The 19,312-nt window shown below is 43.0% G+C and overlaps 1 protein-coding gene across 7 annotated transcripts in view; it reads left to right on the top strand.

Annotated features, from left to right (window-relative positions):
- Nucleotides 1–19,312, top strand: part of syne1b (spectrin repeat containing, nuclear envelope 1b) — a 264,424-nt gene that overhangs the window by 226,249 nt on the left and 18,863 nt on the right. For all 7 annotated transcript variants that reach the window (XM_057858502.1, XM_057858499.1, XM_057858501.1 and 4 more), the window contains 14 exons: nucleotides 785–1,019; nucleotides 1,489–1,683; nucleotides 1,744–1,869; nucleotides 6,531–6,686; nucleotides 10,042–10,200; nucleotides 10,855–11,021; nucleotides 12,838–13,000; nucleotides 15,088–15,275; nucleotides 15,351–15,501; nucleotides 15,671–15,853; nucleotides 15,981–16,118; nucleotides 17,998–18,189; nucleotides 18,269–18,542; nucleotides 18,879–18,955. In XM_057858502.1, the coding sequence (XP_057714485.1) occupies nucleotides 785–1,019; nucleotides 1,489–1,683; nucleotides 1,744–1,869; nucleotides 6,531–6,686; nucleotides 10,042–10,200; nucleotides 10,855–11,021; nucleotides 12,838–13,000; nucleotides 15,088–15,275; nucleotides 15,351–15,501; nucleotides 15,671–15,853; nucleotides 15,981–16,118; nucleotides 17,998–18,189; nucleotides 18,269–18,542; nucleotides 18,879–18,955 (2,404 nt within the window). The remainder of the gene's footprint in view (nucleotides 1–784; nucleotides 1,020–1,488; nucleotides 1,684–1,743; nucleotides 1,870–6,530; nucleotides 6,687–10,041; nucleotides 10,201–10,854; nucleotides 11,022–12,837; nucleotides 13,001–15,087; nucleotides 15,276–15,350; nucleotides 15,502–15,670; nucleotides 15,854–15,980; nucleotides 16,119–17,997; nucleotides 18,190–18,268; nucleotides 18,543–18,878; nucleotides 18,956–19,312) is intronic.

Raw genomic sequence — 19,312 nt, forward strand, 5'->3', positions numbered from 1 at the left:
TTTGTTCTGTCAATGGATTTATGCATATTATTATTTTTATTTTATACTGTAATGTCCGTAACTATGTACGGTCCCTTTAAGAGATGCTGGGACTGGAGAGGTGTGAGGTAGTGGGAAGCAAGGGGGAGACTGGCGAGAAGCAAAGCTAGCGGTTGAATGTAGCAGCAGTCCGCTGTTATTTTGTCTATTGTTTCCTTATTGTTGCCACAATAAAGTGGAGCTAGCCATCGACGACTCCTCTCCTTCTTCGGGGCTATTACAATACATTTTTTAAAAACGTTTTTATATTATTATTATTTTCTATACAAGAGAGGTGCCGGATCTGCCCAAATAAATCCCGGAACACAGGGAGGCCAAAATCAAGAGGTGCCGGATCTTGTTCCGGCAGGATCCGGCACAAATTAACCCCTGGTTATATGTGTGCGTCATGCACGTTCTATCAATCAATATAAATTTTGAATATAAAACTAATCTGGGATTATCAATGTCTGTTATTTGTGTCCTCATTTGGAAATCAAAATACGATCACCCTGGAATGACGTAAAGCCAGCATGTGTAGGGATTTGTTTTGAGACTTCTGCGCATGCGAGTCCGTTTGCTCACCGCGTGTTGGAATTGTGCATTAAGACCTGCAGAATGAACCTAGCCTAAGTGACCAATGAGCAGGAAGTGACCCGCAAAGGCCATAAAATCCACAGGAAATTATCCAAAATTCCAATCCATTAAAATCCATGAGAATTTTTCCATTTGTCAACTGCGAAATGACTTTTTTTGTGCGTCACAGGAAGGAGTTCAACCTGAAGCTAGCGCTGCTGAGCAACCAGTGGCAGGGTGTGGTGCGGCGTGCTCAGCAGAGGCGCGGCATCATCGATGGCCTGCTCCGCCAATGGCGGCGCTACCGGGAGATGCTGGACAAGCTGCTCAAGTGGCTCCTGGACGCCGAGCCGCCGGCCGAGGGTCTTCGGCCCGGGACCGCCGTTCCTCTGCAGCGGGCTCGCGCCATGTTGGACGCAGTCCAGGTGTGTGTTTCCCAAATGGCGTCGCTGAGCTAATTGTTTTTACCATTCATTTTCATGTAATTTCCTTGTAAGATAATTGGCGGCTGGCGCTAGCTTTTTTTGCCAAAAACGTATATTCATTCATTTTCCGAGCAGCTTATCCTCACGAAGGTCACGGGGGTGCTGGAGCCAATCCCTGCTAATTATGGGCAGCAGGCAGGGTACACCCTGAAACGGTTTCCAGCCAATCGCAGGGCACAAGGAGGCTAACAACCATTCGTGCACACACTCATACCTACAGTAGGGATAATTTGGACTGTCCAATCAGCCTACCATGCATGTTTTTGGGATGTCGGGGGAAACCAGAGAACCCGAAGAAAACACACGCAATGCCCCAAATCAACAGGAAATGGCCCAGAAATGTCCCCAAATCAACAAGAAGTGCGGTGATATAAACAGGAAGTGACCGTCACTCTGGTGTCGGTTCCAGCTGAAGGAGAAAGTTCTGCAGCGGCAGCAAGGCAGCTACATCCTGACGGTGGAGGCCGGCAGACAACTGTTGCTGTCGGCCGACGGCCCGGCCGAGGCGACGCTACGAGCCGAGCTGACAGACGTCCAGCGGCGCTGGAACCGAGCCACTGGGTGCCTAGAAGAAGCCGGGAGGGAGCTCGCCGCTTCGTTGAAGGTAGCACTCACTCGGAGGTGAGCCCAGCAGCAGCCTGCAATTTGCTCGCTCCGCTTCCAGGACTGGGAGCGCTGCGACAAAGGCATCGGTGCGTCTTTGGAGAAGCTGCGGGCCTTCAAAGCGCAACTGGCTCAGCCGTTACCCGACCACCACGATGAGCTCCAGGACCAGAGGATGCGTTGCAAGGTATGCCTCCATAATTGGCCATTTTTCTTTTCATACGAACAGTGTTGTTTTCGTCAAAGATTACGATAACGAAACACTTTTCATGAAGACGACAAGACAATAACGAGCCAACGAGCTGTTTTGGGCAACTAAAACATAACAAGATGAATGCCAGTTTTTCATCTGAAGAGACGAGAACACAAGAAAAATGCGCTATAGTTTCCGTCACATGTTCACAACATGTGATATTTCATGTGTAGTTGGCCTGCATCGTAACAGTCTGTTTGTGTCACTCATGTGACATGCTGCACCCCACCCTCCCCGACTCACCAATGTTTCATCTCCAGTCTTCATGTAGGCTTGTACACACAATGAGATTTGTTTTATTATCTTGGCCAGAGCCTTTAACGTCTGTGCTGAGTGATCATAATACACTAAAGGTAACTCGTAGCATTAGCATAGAGTTGGCGTTAGCATCCATTCATGCTAATGCTAACAGCGAATATCCTCTTAAACTCTCGGACAACTTTTTTTACATACAGTTCGTGGCATCCAGGTGGATACAAATAATTGAAAATAATGTACTGCTTTCCTGCTGAGTGCGTATTATCACCAAGTTGGCATTGCCCTTGTAGACACTGCAATACAGGGTGACCCAAAAAAAAGTTTACACTCAGTTGACTGCTTGTTTAAAAGCCATTGAAACATATCTAAATAGGTTGTCATGCTTAAGTGATTCATTAAGGTCACTCAATGCAGCTGGTAATCTCTCGTCTCTACAATTCCTGTGCTTCTGCTGAAAATGAAGAAAACTTTAGCTGTACCTGAATTGCTGTGTGCCGGTCTGACACCTACTGAGATTGCAGCAAATCTGAGAATATCCAGATGTGCAGTCTACAAAGTTAAAAAGAAGCTGAAAAATACTGGAAGAGCCTCACAAAAACCTGGGTCTGGAAGTGCCGATCTGTGCGGTCTAAAAAGTTGATTGACAAGGTGATATCTGGCCACCCCAGAGTCCAGATCTCAATCCCCTGGATTCTAGCATATGGGCAACTGTGGAGGACAGTGCCTGTAAGAAGCCACAAACTTCTGTGGCAGCCTTGGAGAGGTCCATTGTTAGATCTTGGGAAAAGATGACAGCATCCTACATAAAGAAGACCTGTCAAACGTTCCGCAGGCGCCTGGAGGCTGTTGTGACACTTAAGGGAGTACACATTGAGAAATAGAGTGTACTGTACATGTTCTTTACAATAATGTATAATTTGTGATTAAATTCTAATTCCAAGCTGAATAAACATGGCATTTAAGTTGTATTATGGCAGTGTAAACTTTTTTTTGGGTCACCCTGTATGTGCTTGTCTGTCAATGTTCATTCGAAATAGTTGGAAACATGTACAGTATATGACGGAAAACACTCAGGTGACTTGAAATTCCACTCTAAGACCCCCTATTTGGCCAAATTTCAAAATTGTCCTATATGCATGTGTAATACATCATTGGAAAGCTTAAAATCAAATTTTTCTGGGGGAAGAAAATTTTTGAACAGGAGGGCATTTAAAAAAAAAATATATATATATATATATATATATATATACATACACATTAGGGCTGTCAAAATGATCGCGTTAACGGGCGGTAATTATTTTTTTTAAATTAATCACGTTAAATTATTTGACGCAATTAACGCACATGCCCCGCTCAAACAGATTAAAATGACAGCACAGGGTCATATGCACTTGTTACTTGTTTTTTGGTGTTTGGCGCCCTCTGCTGGTGCTTGGGTCTAACTGATTTTATGGGTTAGTACCATGAGTGAGCATGGTGTAATTATTGACATCAACAATGGAGAGCTACTAGTTTATTTTTTGATTGAAAATTTTACAAATTTTATCAAAACGAAAACATTAAGAGGGGTTTTAATATAAAATTTCTATGACTTGTACTAACATTTATCTTTTAAGAACTACAAGTCTTTCTATCCATGGATCGCTTTAACAGAATGTTAATGTAAATGCCATGTTGTTGATTTATTGTTATAATAAACAAATACAGTACTTATGTACAGTATGTTGAAAGTATATATCCGTCTTGTGTCTTATCTTTCCATTCCAAAAATAATTTACAGAAAAATATGGCATATTTTATAGATGGTTTGAATTGCGATTAATTACGATTAATTAATTTTTAAGCTGTGATTAACTCGATTAAAAATTTTAATCATTTGACAGCCCTAATATATATTTTAAACCCCTAAACCCTACCTCCAGGTGAGAGCATCAGAGAGTATAAATAAAGAGACCATGATTTTAACGAGATATTATCGCGTACTTACCTTGTTTCAATCTAAAAACTCAAGTGGTCAAGACACAGCTGTGAATGGGAACAGCCGGACTTTTTGGAAATTTTATGGGTGAAACACGGTAATATAGCAAGGGTCGCGATGCAGAAATCGCAGACATCAAGGAGTGTTATTTATCCTTTTAAACGTTTTTTTTTTTTTTTTTTTTTAACCAGTTTTTCTTTGTTTGGATCGATTATCTAAAATATCGGGGGAAATGCGACAGTAACAAAAAAAAAAAAAAAATACAATTAAGCGATAGTTATGAGATAGATATCCGTGACCTATTTACAGACACTATTTTTTCATTGTGACGTAATTTGTCTAAAAGTTTAAAATATGCGAGTGAATAATTTTATAAAGTATTTTATTTTAAACTAAATATTAGCCATCAATTTATGATTGTACGCTAAGAATGATAGACATTTAATAATTATAATTACTTACCTTCTTTTTATGGCTGGGTTGAAACAAAAGCGGTTGCGCGTTGTCTGTAAACGGGGGTCTCCAGAGTAAAACGGACAAATTAAAAATAGTTCGGGGGCTTAATGCGCCATGAAACTGCCTTGGCAGCATATAGACATATTGTTCTATCAAACACAACAGTTCTTTTGGCTTAAAATACAGCAGTTTATTTTAAAGAGGGGTGCAAGAGCAGAAATTGCTTTTTCAGCCTTGTCTGTGTTTTCCGCCACATATTTATTTTTTGAGGTTTTTTTTTTTTTTTTTTCAATTTTACAGACAAAACAATTTTATTAACATCAACAAAAACTAGTTGAAAACAAACACATTCTCAGATTACTAAAATATGACTAAGACTAAGTATTATCGTCCATAAGAAGAGGAAAATTAAAAGGGCTGTCAAAAACAACACTGCGTACAAAACGACGCCATGCTCACTTGAATGTCAAGCCATTGCTATCGCAAAAGAAACTGTCAGGAAATAAAACACACGAGTATTCTATTCGACAGTCACAACGAGAGAAACCTCCCACCTATCGGGGATGAAACCATTTGCAGTCAGGAATCACTTGAGTCAGCTTCAAAGTTTAACGTGCACATGGGGTCGGCAGCTGCGCGGCGCTCGATGTTCAATCCATTCGAAGCGGAAGAGCTGACGGTCAGTCTCCCGCTTCGAATGAATCGGACGTCTACTCGCGATCAACTCACGCGAGCGTTGGAATTGCCACACAAAATGACCGAAAGTGACCCAGAAATGCGCCCAAATCAGCAGAAAGTGACTGAAAATCTGGATCAAATAAACACTTTTGAATGGCTCTAATTGGCAGAGACTAAAAATGGCATTGGGTTTCTCACCTATTTCATATTCTGCACTTAGCTAGCTTAAATGACTCGGTATGCGTTGTGTGTGTTTTTTTAAATATTCATTATTTTTAATTTACAGGGTGACCCAAAAAAAAGTTTACACTGCCATAATACAACTTAAATGCCATGTTTATTCAGCTTAGAATTAGAATTTAATCACAAATGATACATTATTGTAAAGAACATGTACAGTACACTCTATTTTTCAATGTGTCCTCCCTTAAGTGTCACAACAGCCTTCAGGTGCCTGCGGAACGCTTGACAGGTCTTCTTTATGTAGGATGCTGTCATCTTTTCCCAAGATCTAACAATGGACCTCTCCAAGGCTGCCACAGATGTTTGTGGCTTCTTACAGGCACTGTCCTCCACAGTTGCCCATATGCTAGAATCCAGGGGATTGAGATCTGGAATCTGGGGTGGCCACATATCACCTTGTCAATCAACTTTTTGGTCCGCACAGATCGGCACTTCCAGACCCAGGTTTTCGTGAGGCTGTTCCAGAATCTTTCAGCTTCTTTTTAACTTTGTAGACTGCACATCTGGATATTCTCAGATTTGCTGCAATCTCAGTAGGTGTCAGACCGGCACGCAGCAATTCAGGTACAGCTAAAGTTTTCTTCATTTTCAGCAGAAGCACAGGAATTGTAGAGACGAGAGATTACCAGCTGCATTGAGTGACCTTAATGAATCACTTAAGCATGACAACCTATTTAGATATGTTTCAATGGCTTTTAAACAAGCAGTCAACTGAGTGTAAACTTTTTTTTGGGTCACCCTGTAGTTTGTGTTTTATTTAAGAAAAGCAATGTATTGCATTTGAATGGGTGATTAATTAGGATCTATTGTCACTACGTCAGTAGTTGAATTGGTTAAAAAAAATTGACAATAATATCGCATATTGGCAATAATTTATGAGACAATATATCGCCTAGTAAAATTTGTTATCGCGCCAGGCCTACGCGTATACCGACGAAGACATTTAGCTGCCTATTGGTACTGATGGCGTGGGTTGTTTTAGGAACTGGAGGGCGCCCTGGAAGGCTGGACGGCAGATTTGTCCCACTTGAGCGTCCTGAGAGAGTCGCTGACTCGCCACATTAGTGCCGAGGACCTGCGCGTGCTGCAAGAGCGCATGGAGCTGCTGCATCGCACGTGGGACCAAATCTGCCACCAGGTGAAGCACACCACATGTTCATCTCCGCCGTTAGGACTATTATGTCTAACGATCCGTTTAGTAACAATGTAGGAATGGTTACGGTCTCAGAATGTAGTACTAATAAACAACTGAGTGCAATCGCAGAGAACCAGGACAGGTTTGTTCACATATCCACCATAAGATGTTGCAATTTTGGTTAAAATGTGCTTGGAATTCCCACCACACAGACGCACACTCACACTGCCCCACTGACAGCCCGACAGGAATACAACATCCCGCTGCCTCATCCGCCCCCTTCGAAAAGGAGGGATATTAAAATGTTTTTTTTTTCAAGCAGCAACCATTGTAAGCATAGACTTCATAATGATAATGACGGGACACAGGGTCCTGGGCTGATTAATAGGGGGCCTGTATTGTTGGCGTGGCCGTCAAAGCTGACAGAGTGGAATCACAGACAAAGAGCTTTTTTCGTTGAAAATTCTTGTGAATATATGCTTAAATCCCTGAATTCTTTATGGATATGGACGTAAAACAGTCTCAATTATCGGTTAAAAGCAAAAAAAACGTGCATTTAGCATTTATTTTACGTAAATATGTCGAAGTACGATGCAAGTCTGTCAGTCAATGTGGCGGCCGCCATATGTCAACAGAGCTTTTCCGGTGGAAATTCTTGTGAATAAATGCTTAAATCCCTGAATTCTTTGTAGATATGAACGTAAAACAGTCTCGATTCTTGGTTAAAAGCAAAACAAAACGTGCAGTTAGCATTTATTTTACGGAAATATATCGAAGTACGATGCCAGTCGGTCAGTCAATGTGAAGGCCTCCATATGTAAACAGAGCTTTTCCGGTGAAAATTGACGTGAATGAATGCTTAAATCCTGAATTCTTTATAGATATGGATGTAAAACAGTCTCGGTTATTGGTTGAGCGCAAAAAAAAAAAAACGGGCATTTAGCATATATTTTACGTAAATATTGCGAACTATGATGCTAGTCAGTAAGCAAATTAGCGGCTGCCATATGTAAACAAAGAACTTTTTCCGTTGAAAATTCTTGTGAATAAATGCTTAAATCCCTGAATTATTTATAGGTATGGATGTAAAACAGTCTCGATTCTTGGTTAACTCATTCACTCCGAGCCATTTTCACCGGTGCAACCCCCTTCGCTCCCGGCCATTTTACTGGATTTTGACTGATTTTGCAAGGCCCACAGAAAATTATGTTCTATTGCTATATAAACATGGAACCCGCCAAAAGAAAGATTAGACTCTTTTCTTTCAGCAGGAAAAAAAGTTAGTTCATATCTTTTTCCATTCTTTAGAAATCAGCATTGGAAAATAGCTTAGTTTGAGCAATTTTCCAATTTCTGATGAAAAAACAGAAATTGAGCTTTTTGTAAAAGCATACATTTCAAACATAACTTTGACTTTAACACAGCTATTTTTTGCTTCTGTGACATCCCAAACATCTGAATAATGTTTTCTTTCTACAAAATAAAATAAACAACAAGACAAATAGAGCTTTTGTTAGCAAAGTAACAATTTATTTGCTCATGGCTGGACTGTTGGGCTGGGAGAAGGTGCTGTTGTGGCCGCCGCGGCTGTTTCGGCAGACGGGGTGGGCTTTTCCCTCGTCACCGCCTGTAGTGTCTCATCAAGATGGATTTTTTTGGAGGGTGCTGGGGACGCGAGCGGCCGAGCACAGCGACGCGGGCTCTGCTCGGTAAGCAGCATGGACTCAACGGCATCGTCCGCTGCACTGGTGGTCCTGGTCGTTCTGCTCGGTCGTCCAGCGACTGGCATCCCGGGCGTCCTCCCAATTGTTGTGCTCGGTTGTCCGCCGCCTGGCGTCCTGGACGTCCATTCGGTCCTCTTCCGCCGGCGGCCCGGCCGTTCGTTCCGTTGAATCGGGTCTTACCAAATGCGCTACTGCCCTCCAGTGGCCAGTTTTGTTGCTTTAAAATTGATTTTCAGCATTTTGCTTTGGAGCTTAAGATGCATCAGGACCTAGAGATGTCTCTTATGAAAAAAACCCGTAAAAGACGTTTAAATACGTCTTTGGGACACTGAAACAATTAAAAATAGAAAGTATTTATACGTTTTTGGTCGCAAATGAGTTAAAAGCAAAAAAAGTGCAGTTAGCATTTATTTTACGTAAACATGTCAAAGAATGATGCTCGTCTGTTTGACAATGTGGCGGCAGCCTGACAACAATGCGCTTTTTATGTTGAAAATTCTTGTGAAAAAATGAAAAATATAATAATTACCTTGAATACTCGAACAAATCACTCCTGAGACAATCCTCCCTGTTTGTATGCGCTACAACTTTCGTACTTTTTCAACATAAATCCAGCATTGGATCGCTGCATGTGTCGCTGCGACCAACTGCGAATAACTGAAGCGGCTTGTGGACTGGCGCCCTACTTGAAGGCGTGGCGCAGTGGAGGTCAAATCTGACTCGTCAATATCATTATGAAGTCTATGCTGTAAGTAACGTAGAAAGACGTCAATGTTGTGGATGTGGGGGAAACACAACTAATTTTGTTGCTGAAAGTCCGACCTGCATCAGAATTAGCATAGCATTAAACTTGCTGGCCTGACAAAGAAGTCAAGCTCGCCGTCCCTCATTGAGATCATTGTTTGCGTTATGTGCATTATGGTAATGCAACGTTGTGGCTTCAGAGTGCAAGACCCTTTATTTAAAAAAAAGGGAGATATCAAAGAATGGGTCAGGCAAGGGGACACAGGCATGGACATGATCTGACATGAAAAAAAAATCTGTAAAATCACACATCAGAATTTCATGAGAGTACTTTGGTCCGAGTCTTGGGGTAGTCTAGGATCCCTCAGATATAGATCAGTCCGTGAATATCTCAGATTTTTTTTTTCTTTTTTTTTTTCCTAAATCACTTTTATATTACAATACTTTAGTTTGAGTCTTTGGGTGCTCCGGTGTTCCCCAGATGTGGACCCATTCTTGGAAACCTCCCCGTTTTTTTTAAATAAGGGGACTTGCATTCACCACATCGAATCACCTGAACCAATACACATGAAAGTTAGTATAAGTTAATACAGATTTTTATTTGCGTAATGCAAAATTAATCCAAATAAAATAATTATTAGGCTAAATGTTAGCCTATCAATTAATTAGGTTCATATTCGTGAGAAATCTAGCCCTGACCCCCGTTCAATCATCCGTTTGGTCTTATTAATGTCCCGTCCCCAGCAAAAAATGTTATGCTGTTTTATCGACCCCACCAATGTTGAGACCAAACCTACACCCTTGCAGACAGGAAACGCATTCACGCAAGTGAGCGCCTCGCGGAAGCGTCACCTCAAACTCGACTTTACGGCTTCCTCTCCTCTCCGTAGCTGTCTCTGCGCGGGCGGCAGGTGTCGGAAAAGTTGAACGAGTGGAGCGTCTTCGGGGACAAGTACAAGGAGCTGTGCGAGTGGCTCACCTCCATGGAGGCCAAGGTCTCGCAAAACGGCGACGTCAGCATCGAGGAGATGATCCGCCGGCTGCGCAAGGTAACCGGCGGCGCCCATTTTACCTCAATCCAGTGCATTTTCAGTTCACAGTTTACTGCAACCGCTAATGAACGCTTACCTCGTTTTTGATCAATGGTCCTTTAGACAAATGCAAGTACTTTTTTCGAGGTGCCTTCAAATGTTTGATTGCCACTGATAAAAAGCTTATTTGGGTCTTTTCCTGTTGATTTCTGGGTGGTTCGAGAAAATTTAAAATAAATAAAAAAAGTAAAATAAAGGCTTTTTTGTGAGTGCCGTTGGAAATGAGTGACGGCACTGAAAATGTATGAGGAATATTTTAACTTATTTTAGCAGAACTGGAAGGTTTTGAATGAGCTTAAGTGTGAAATCTGTGAATCAGGCAAAAACTGCGGGCCGTGTAGCATTTTGAAAATGGAGGAAATTGTAACATATTTATGCCACACTGCTGTTGCCATAGTGTGCACTTCCTGTGGGTATGGTATTACAGTATAAAAGGAATCTCTGTGATGGGTTGGGGGCACATATGATGAGAAGCACACTTATTTCAAAGGCTGTCTTTAATGTCAGTCCACTTTTTGTTATGTACTTCCTTTAAGTACATGTAAGGCCGAGACTTAAGTGGAACAACAGAAATTACTTGCAAAAAACGCTGACCGTTTGTGTCGCGGTCAGGACTATCAGGAGGAAATTTCAGTGGCCGAAGAGAACAAGGTGCACCTCCGTCAGCTCGGTGAGCGTCTGGCCCGGGCCAGCCGCCCCGACAAGGCCGCCGAAATCCAACACAAGCTCGGCAAAGTGGACGAGCGCTGGCGGCACCTCCTGGACCTGGTCGGAGCCAGGTAAGGGGACGTCGCTCTAAATGGGCGGTCTTGCCTGACGGCTTTCGCGGCAAGTGTTGTTAATAACGGCGTTAGAGTATAACGGCGTTATTTTTTTCAGTAGTGAGTACAGGTAGTCCCCGGGTTACGACATACTTGACTTACTTGATTTCGACTTCAAGACGCTAGAGTCTCGTCTGCCATTTTGTCTCCAGGCATTTTCTTTTCAGTTGTGATTTTTAAAGCTTTTTACTACCTTCACTTTTGACAATTTGTAAAGATGTAACACACTTATGTACACTTTTGTTCAAAACGACACGCATTATAACACTTGACACAAAAGAATTGGTGTTCAAACGTCCATTTAGTCTGATCAATATGTAAATTAAGTACATCAAATTAGCCTAATTTGCCTAACAAAAGTCTGGTAGCTTACATGCTACAAATGCTAATGTAGCTACAATTCTCATAGCAAATCGCTCACACATAACTCTAGAAACTAGCTCTAAACTTAATGACAAATGTATACACACACACATATATTAGCTGAAACAACTTACAGCCTAATGTGGGCAAAACCAGAGCACAGCTATCCTTTATCCATGTCAGATGTTCGAGTCTGCTTCTCAATCATACAAGGCGACAGTCCAGCCAGACAAACGCTGCCACAAGAAGGCAGTGTATCCTCCATCATTAAACAAAATAAAACATTTTGGGACTGTTTGGATGACTTTTTTTAGATTTAGGGGTACTTAAAGGTTTAATTCCAATTTACGCGGAAAATCGGGTTACGGTGCCAGCGTAGGAACGTAACTCGTTCGTAACACGGAGACTACCTGTAATCTAATTCATTACTTTTCCCATCTTTGCAATGCCGTGACCGTTACTGAGGATGTGAATGGGTGTGTTGCTACAATTTGGTTGAATGAAGCACAAGTTGTCTGATTCAGTTGCCTCTGCTTGGAAGTGAGCAGAGCGGAATGAGGGAGGAAGGGGGGGGTGATGCTGTTGCAAACGCAATGATAATTAGCTAGGTGGCTCACAGCGTTAGCATAGCATTAGTGTCCTCGTTAGCATTAGCATTTAGCATGGCAAGTGTCTCTTAAACCCTCGGGCAACTTTTATTTACATACAGTTCATGGCATCTAGGTGGGTACAATTTATTGAAAATATTGCATAATCAGCAGGAAAACAGTACAGTATCATCACCAAATTGGTGTCCTTAGACGCTACAATGTAATGTATATAGCAAACTGTACATTTGTTTATAATTACCAAAAATAGTCACTTGCCCTAAACTTTTCTTCTCATATGTTTTTTAATCAAAATAACTAGAGCAAAGACAGGTGAGGCAGGAGAGTCAGAGCCTCACCTGCGTATTGAAAAACCAGTGGGAAAACCCATTGGCAGTGTATCAAATACTTGTTCTCCCCACTGTATATATTAGGGGTATGACAATACACACAAGTCTTGGTTCAGTATATAAAAGGCTTTTTTCTCACAGCATTTGAAAGTTTGTGTACCGTTACACTCTTATGTAGGTGAATTAAAAAAAAAAAAAAAAAAAAAAAGTAAAATGTGTGATCTACGTTTTTTTGGGGGGGGTGAAAAAATCTGTTCCATTCAGTCATTTAATATAAACATTTTTGATGTGATATTGTATGATGTATTAATATGTAGAACATGAAAAGTAACGTCAGTTACTTTGCTGAGTAATTAATTACTCTTATAATAAGGTAACTGAGTTACCAACTCAATTACATTTTGTGAGAAGAAATTTGTAACTGTAACTAATTACATTTTTTAAAGTAAGATTAACAACACTGCTCGCGGACAGAGGTAAGAAGCTGAGGGAGACCCTGGCGGCCGTGCAGCAGCTGGACAAGAACATGAGCGAACTGCGCACCTGGCTGGCCGGCGCGGAGGCCGAGCTATCTCGACCCATCGCCTACGACTCTTGTGATGTCCAAGACATTCAACGCAAGCTTCATCTGCAACAGGTGATGCTGCGTTCGGGATCTGCTCCCGAACGCTTAAAAAAAATCAAAAACGCTTTAGAAATAAGCTAGTTAGGACTACTTTGGGTGAATGTCAATGCATTGACTATGATGGGAAAGTCGCTCCTCCCCACATGGCCGCTGGCCTGAGGGCTATTTTGCTAGGGGCGATGAAAGCTCATCACTTCCTTCGACTTCAAATGGATTGGACAGCGCTGTTAATAGCAGAAAATGAGTCAATAGCCGACGCTTCGACAGTGATGAAATCATCTTTGAAGCTAGTTTTGACTACATTTCATTGACTTTGGTGGGAAAGTCGCCCCTACCAACATGGCCGCTGGCCTGAGGCATAGACGTCATAATATATTGACGGGGCGCGGGGCCGATTAATAGCACTGCACTGTTGGCGTTGCTGTCAAAGCTGACCGAGTGGAATCACAGACAAAGAGCTTTTTCCATTGAGAATTCTTGTGAATGCTTAAATCCCTGTATCCATTATGGATATGGACGTAAAACAGTCTCGATTCCTGGTTAAAAGCAAAAAACGTGCAGTTATCAGTTATTTTACATAAATATTGCGAACCATGATGATAGTCAGTAAGCAAATTAGCGACCGCCATATGTACACAAAGAGCTTTTTGCGTTGAAAATGTGTGTGAATAAATGCTTAAATCCCTGAATTCTCCATGGATGTAAAACAGTCTCGATTCTTGGTTGAAAGCAAAAAACAAACAAAAACGTGCAGTTAGCATTTATTTTACGTAAATATTGCGAACTATGATGCTAGTCAGTAAGCAAATTAGTGGCCGCCATATGTAAACAAAGAGCTTTTTCCATTGAGAATTCTTGTGAATAAATGCTTAAATCCCTGAATTCTATATAGATATGGATGTAAAACATTCTCGATTCTTGGTTAAAAGCAAAAAAAAAAAAAAATTTTTAAATACAGCCAGTTAGCATTTATTTTACGTAAATATATCGAATGTGCTGCTAATCTTTAAGTCACTGTGGCGGCCCCCTTAGTACAACAAAGAGCTTATTGCATTGATAATTTTTGTGAATAAATGCTTAAATCCCTGAATTCTTTATAGATGTGGATGTAAAACATTCTCGATTCTTGGTTAAAAGCAAAAAATAAATAAAAAAATACAGGCAGTTAGCATTTATTTTACGTAAATATATCGAATGTGCTGCTAATCTTTAAGTCACTGTGGCGGCCCCCTTAGTACAACAAAGAGCTTATTGCATTGATAATTCTTGTGAATAAATGCTTAAATCCCTGAATTCTTTATAGATACAGACGTAAAACAGTCTCGATTCTTGGTTCAAAGCAAAAAAACGGGCAGTTATTTTACGTAACTATTGCAAAGTATAATGCCAATGCTGTAGTGGCTAATTTTTTTCACGTTTCAAAATGCATGCATGGTACGAAAAATGTAATAATCACCTTGACTCCTCAAACAAATCACTCCTGAGACAATCCTTCCTGTTTGTATGCAGAACAGCTTTTGTACTTTTTTAACCTAAATCCGGCGTTAGATGGCTGCATGTGACCAACTGCTTACAAATGAAGCTGAGGGTTGGACGGCACCCTTTGGGAAGGCGCTTTCCTCAGTGAATGGGGAATGTGTTACGTCAATATATAACGAAGTCTATGCCCGAGGCCAAAGTCTTTTCACGCTTCTGCTGTCAATCAAAATGAGTGTCAAGTTCAAATACGAATCGTCAGGTAGACATTTATAATTATATTACCCAAAATAAGGAGAGAAGGCACTCCAATTTGTTGAAAAGCTTGTAAGGAGAAGGAGGGGAAACTATACAATGCAATACTAGACTACAAAATATAGCTTCCGCAATCGTTCTGACTAGCCCCTCCTTCACCTCTCTTTTTATTTGGGATCGCCCTAGCAACAAAGAGGTGTCTTGCCCTAATAGGGAAAGGGGAAGCAAGCTGGCGATACCCCTTGTATTTGTTTGGCTATGTGTCTGCATGTAGATGGAATTATATATATGTGTGTTAGCACATTTCAGCAAAGCAAAGATGCCTCTTTTGCAACGATGCTGAAAGCTTTTTGTTTTGTCTTTGAAAGGAGCTTCAGAGCGACATCGAGAAGCGCAGCGGTGGCGTGGCGTCGGTGCTGAACCTGTGCCAGGTCTTGCTGCACGACTGCGACGCATGCGCCACCGACGCCGAGTGCGACTCCATCCAGCGAGCCACGCGCAGCCTGGACCGTCGTTGGAGGAGTATATGCGCTTCCTCCGTCGAAAGGAGACTCAAGTACGAGTCCGCTCTTCCTTTTGGCGGCAACGTGTTTTATACAGACGTCTCTTATCGGATGGCCTTGCCGCACAGGATCGAGGAAACGTGGCGTTTGTGGCAGAAGTTCCTGGATGACTTTTCGAACATGGAGGAGTGGCTGGCCGCTTCCGAAAAGACTGCCGCGCTGCCTAATTCCTCAGGGGTTTTATACACCGAAGCCAAGGAAGAACTCAAGAAATTTGAGGTGAATGAGCAGTTTGGATTAGCGATACTTTTATTTTATTTATCTATTTTTTTTTCCCCCTTGCTTTTAGCTTCAGGTACTAACATGGCCTCAGGGTGGCGGCCATGTCGGTAGGAGTGAACATTAGCATCAATGTATTGACATTCAAATATCCGCTTTGCTTCCACAGACCTTTCAGCGGCAGGTCCACGAAAACCTGACGCAGCTGGAACTGCTGAACAAGCAGTACCGCCGCCTGGCCAGAGAAAACCGTACGGATGCCGGCGGCGGCCTGAAGGAGATGGCCCATGCCGCCAACCGCCGCTGGGACGATCTGCACAAGAGGGTAGCGGCCATCATCCGCCGCCTCAAGGTAGTCCTAGCCCGCGCTACCAGTCAGAACTTCAGAGTTGTCCCGCCCAGTCCGGGACTGTTGGCAACCCTATGCCGAGCCGAGATTTCAAATGCTAGCTTAGCGCTAATTCCGACGTGTCTTTCAGCACTTTATCGGTCAGAGGGAGGAGTTTGAGACGGCCAGGGACGGCATCTTGGTGTGGTTGACCGAGATGGACCTGCAGCTCACCAACATAGAACACTTCTCCGAATGTGACATCCAGGCCAAAATTAAACAGCTCAGGGTGAGCGAGAGAGAGAGAGAGAGCGCCCATGTGTCCTCAATGCCACGTCCCAATTTGTGTATTCCGTTTAAAATACCAAATATTTGCAGCCTGGAAAAAAATATTTGGAGGTCCCCTATTTCATCTCAAAGTGTATTCATGTTTGTATACAGTGCTGGCCAAAAGTATTGGCAGTTTAGCACCCCTGCAATTCTGTCAGATAATGCTCAATTTCTCCCAGAAAATGATTGCATTTACAAATGCTTTGGTAGTAATATCTTCATTTATTTTGCTTGCAATATGGAAACACAAAAGAGAATGAAAAAAATTAAATCATTATCATTTTGCACAAAACTCCAAAAATGGGGGGACAAAAGTATTGGCATCCTCAGCCTAATACTTGGTAGCACAACCTTTAGACAAAATAACTGCAAACAACCGCTTCTGGTATCCATCAATGAGTTTCTTACAATGCTCTGCTGGAATTTTAGACCATTCTTCTTTGGCCAACTGCTCCAGAGCTCAGATTTGAAGGGTGTCTTCTCCAAACTGCCATTTTCTGATCTCTCCACAGGTGTTCTTCACTCATTGCTGGCCACATTAGAAGTCTCCAGTGCTTTCCTTCAAACCATTTTCTAGTGCTTTTTGAAGTGTGTTTTGGGTCAAAGACTGCTGGAAGACCCATGACCTCTGAGAGAGACCCAGCTTTCTCACACTGGACCCTACAAGCAGTCCAGTGCCAGAGGTAGCAAAACAACCCCAAAACATCAGGCAACCTCTGCCATGTTTGACTGTGGGGACTGTTCTTTTCTTTGAAGACCTCGTTTTTTTTTCCTGTAAACTCTATGTTGATGCCTTTTCCCAAAAATCTCTACTTTGTCTCATCTGACCAGAGAACATTTTTCCAAAACGTTTTTTGCTTTCTCAGGTAAGTTTTGGCAAACTCCAGCCTGGCTTTTTTATGTCTCTGGGACAAAAGTGGGGTCTACCTGGGTATCCTACCATAGAGTCCCTTTTCATTCAGACACCGACGGATAGTATGGGTTGACACTGTTGTACCCTTGGACTGCAGGGCAGCTTGAACTTGTTTGGATGTTAGTCGAGGTTCTTCATTCACCACCTGCACAATATTTTGTTGAAATCTCTCGTCAATTTTTCTTTTCCGTCCACATCTTGGGAGGTTAGCCACAGTGCCATGAGATTTACACTTATTGATGACACTGCGCACGGTAGACACAGAAACATTAAGGTCTTTGGAGATGGACTTGTAGCCTTGAGATTGCCCATGCTTCCTCACAATTTTGCTTCCCAAGTCCTCAGACAGTTCTTTGGTCTTCTCTCTTTTCTCCATGCTCAATGTAGTACACACAAGGAACCAGGACTGAGGTTGAGTCAACTTTAATCCATTTTAACTGGCTGCAAGTGTGATTTAGTTATTGCCACCACCTGTTGTGTGCCACAGGTAAGTAACAGGTGCTGTTAATTATATTACTACCAAAGCATTTGTACGTACAATTATTTTCTGGGAGAAATCATCTGACAGAATTGCCGGGGTGCCAATACTTTTGGCCAGCAGTGTAACTACAAAATGCCATTTCTGGAGAAATTGCGATGGGACCTCTGCTGTGATATTTGCTGTATCGGGTCACTTTCTATTGATATGGGGACATTTGGGGCATTTTGGGGTCACAGCCCATTGATACCAGGTGACCTGTTGATTATGGTTCACTTCCTGTTGATACCAGGGTCACTTACTATTGATTTGGGGGTGTTTCAGGATCACTTCCTGTTGATTTGGTGTAATTTTTGGATCGCTTTGTGTTGATATCAGGTAACTTCCTGTTGATTTGGGGACATACAATATATACAATATATAAGTAAGCGTCTCCCTCCTTTGCAGTCGTTCCAGCAGGAGATCTCGCTGACCGCAACCAAGATCGAGGCCATCTTCGCGCAGGGCCGAGGTCTGATGGAGAAGAGCGAGCCGCTGGACGCTGCCGTTATCGAGGAGGAGCTGGAGGAGCTGCGACGCTACCGCCGGGAGGTCTTCGGCCGAGTCCGCCGATACTACAAGAAGCTCGTCCGCCTGCCAGTGAGACCCTGCCCCGACCCGCCGCGGTAGCAGGCGAACGTGCCTTAAAATATGCCGACATCCCATCTGTCTCCTCCAGTTGGCCGAGGACGACGGCGAAGCTTCGCCGTCGGACCGTGAACCGGATGAGGGTGGTGCCGAGTCGTTGGGCGCGCCGCCCTGGGGCGATGGCTTCCCTTCGTCGCCACCGCCTTCCTCGGGACGCTCGCGCGCCGCCGAGCGCTCGGGCCGGGATACGCCGGCCAGCGTGGATTCCATCCCGCTGGAGTGGGACCACGACTATGACCTAAGCCGCGGCCCGGAGAGGAGTGATGAGTCCCGCTTCCCGCCGCGCCCTGCCTCCGCCCTGTCGGGTTCGTCCAGCTCCCATTCCATCCCGTACCATCCTGTCGTCCTATTTATGAGGTTTTATGGCGGTTGGCAAACAACCTACTGCCACCCACTGATCCGGAATACTAACTAGTGGCCGGCGGGAGTGGAAAAAAAGTACCCAAAAAAATCTGCTCATAGTAAAATTTCATTCCAAGTTACTTTGATTTTGGGAATAGGAAACAAAGTACCGCAAAACTACTTAGTTACATGAAGGCAGAGTAAATGTAATTGGGTACTTTCCATTGGCCGATAGACAATAGAGCTGCATTACTCCAAGAGAAGAAAAAGAGTTAAAAATTGTTTCCATGTATCCTTAGGGGAGGCGGCCTCATCGGACTCGCCGCCGCCACCGCCTGCCGCTGCTATTGACCTGGATACCTCCTACATGGGATACGTAGGTTGACATTTCTTCATTTTATTCACTTGAATTTAGACATGTGTCGATTATCGGTTTAAGGTACACCGTGGTATGACAACGTCAAGGTTTCAAAAATGCAAAAATTTTCCGTCATACCGTCCCTGAGGTATTCGCCATTTTTTTATGTCCCAAAAATACATGGAGAAATCCCTCGCTTGCAGCTTCAAGGCTTAACCCTGCTCCACCGGTTGTTGCTCAGTGTCAGTGTGCTACACTATGGCTGGAGGAGGTAAAACTCCTGAACTTTTTTCCCCATCGAAGAAAACAAAATCGCAGGTATAGGAATACTTCAACTACAGAAAAGATACAGCTTAGAGGAGGAGGGCCAACAGA

The sequence above is a fragment of the Corythoichthys intestinalis genome, chromosome 15, assembly GCF_030265065.1.
Source record: "Corythoichthys intestinalis isolate RoL2023-P3 chromosome 15, ASM3026506v1, whole genome shotgun sequence".
In the NCBI taxonomy this organism is placed as follows: domain Eukaryota; kingdom Metazoa; phylum Chordata; class Actinopteri; order Syngnathiformes; family Syngnathidae; genus Corythoichthys; species Corythoichthys intestinalis.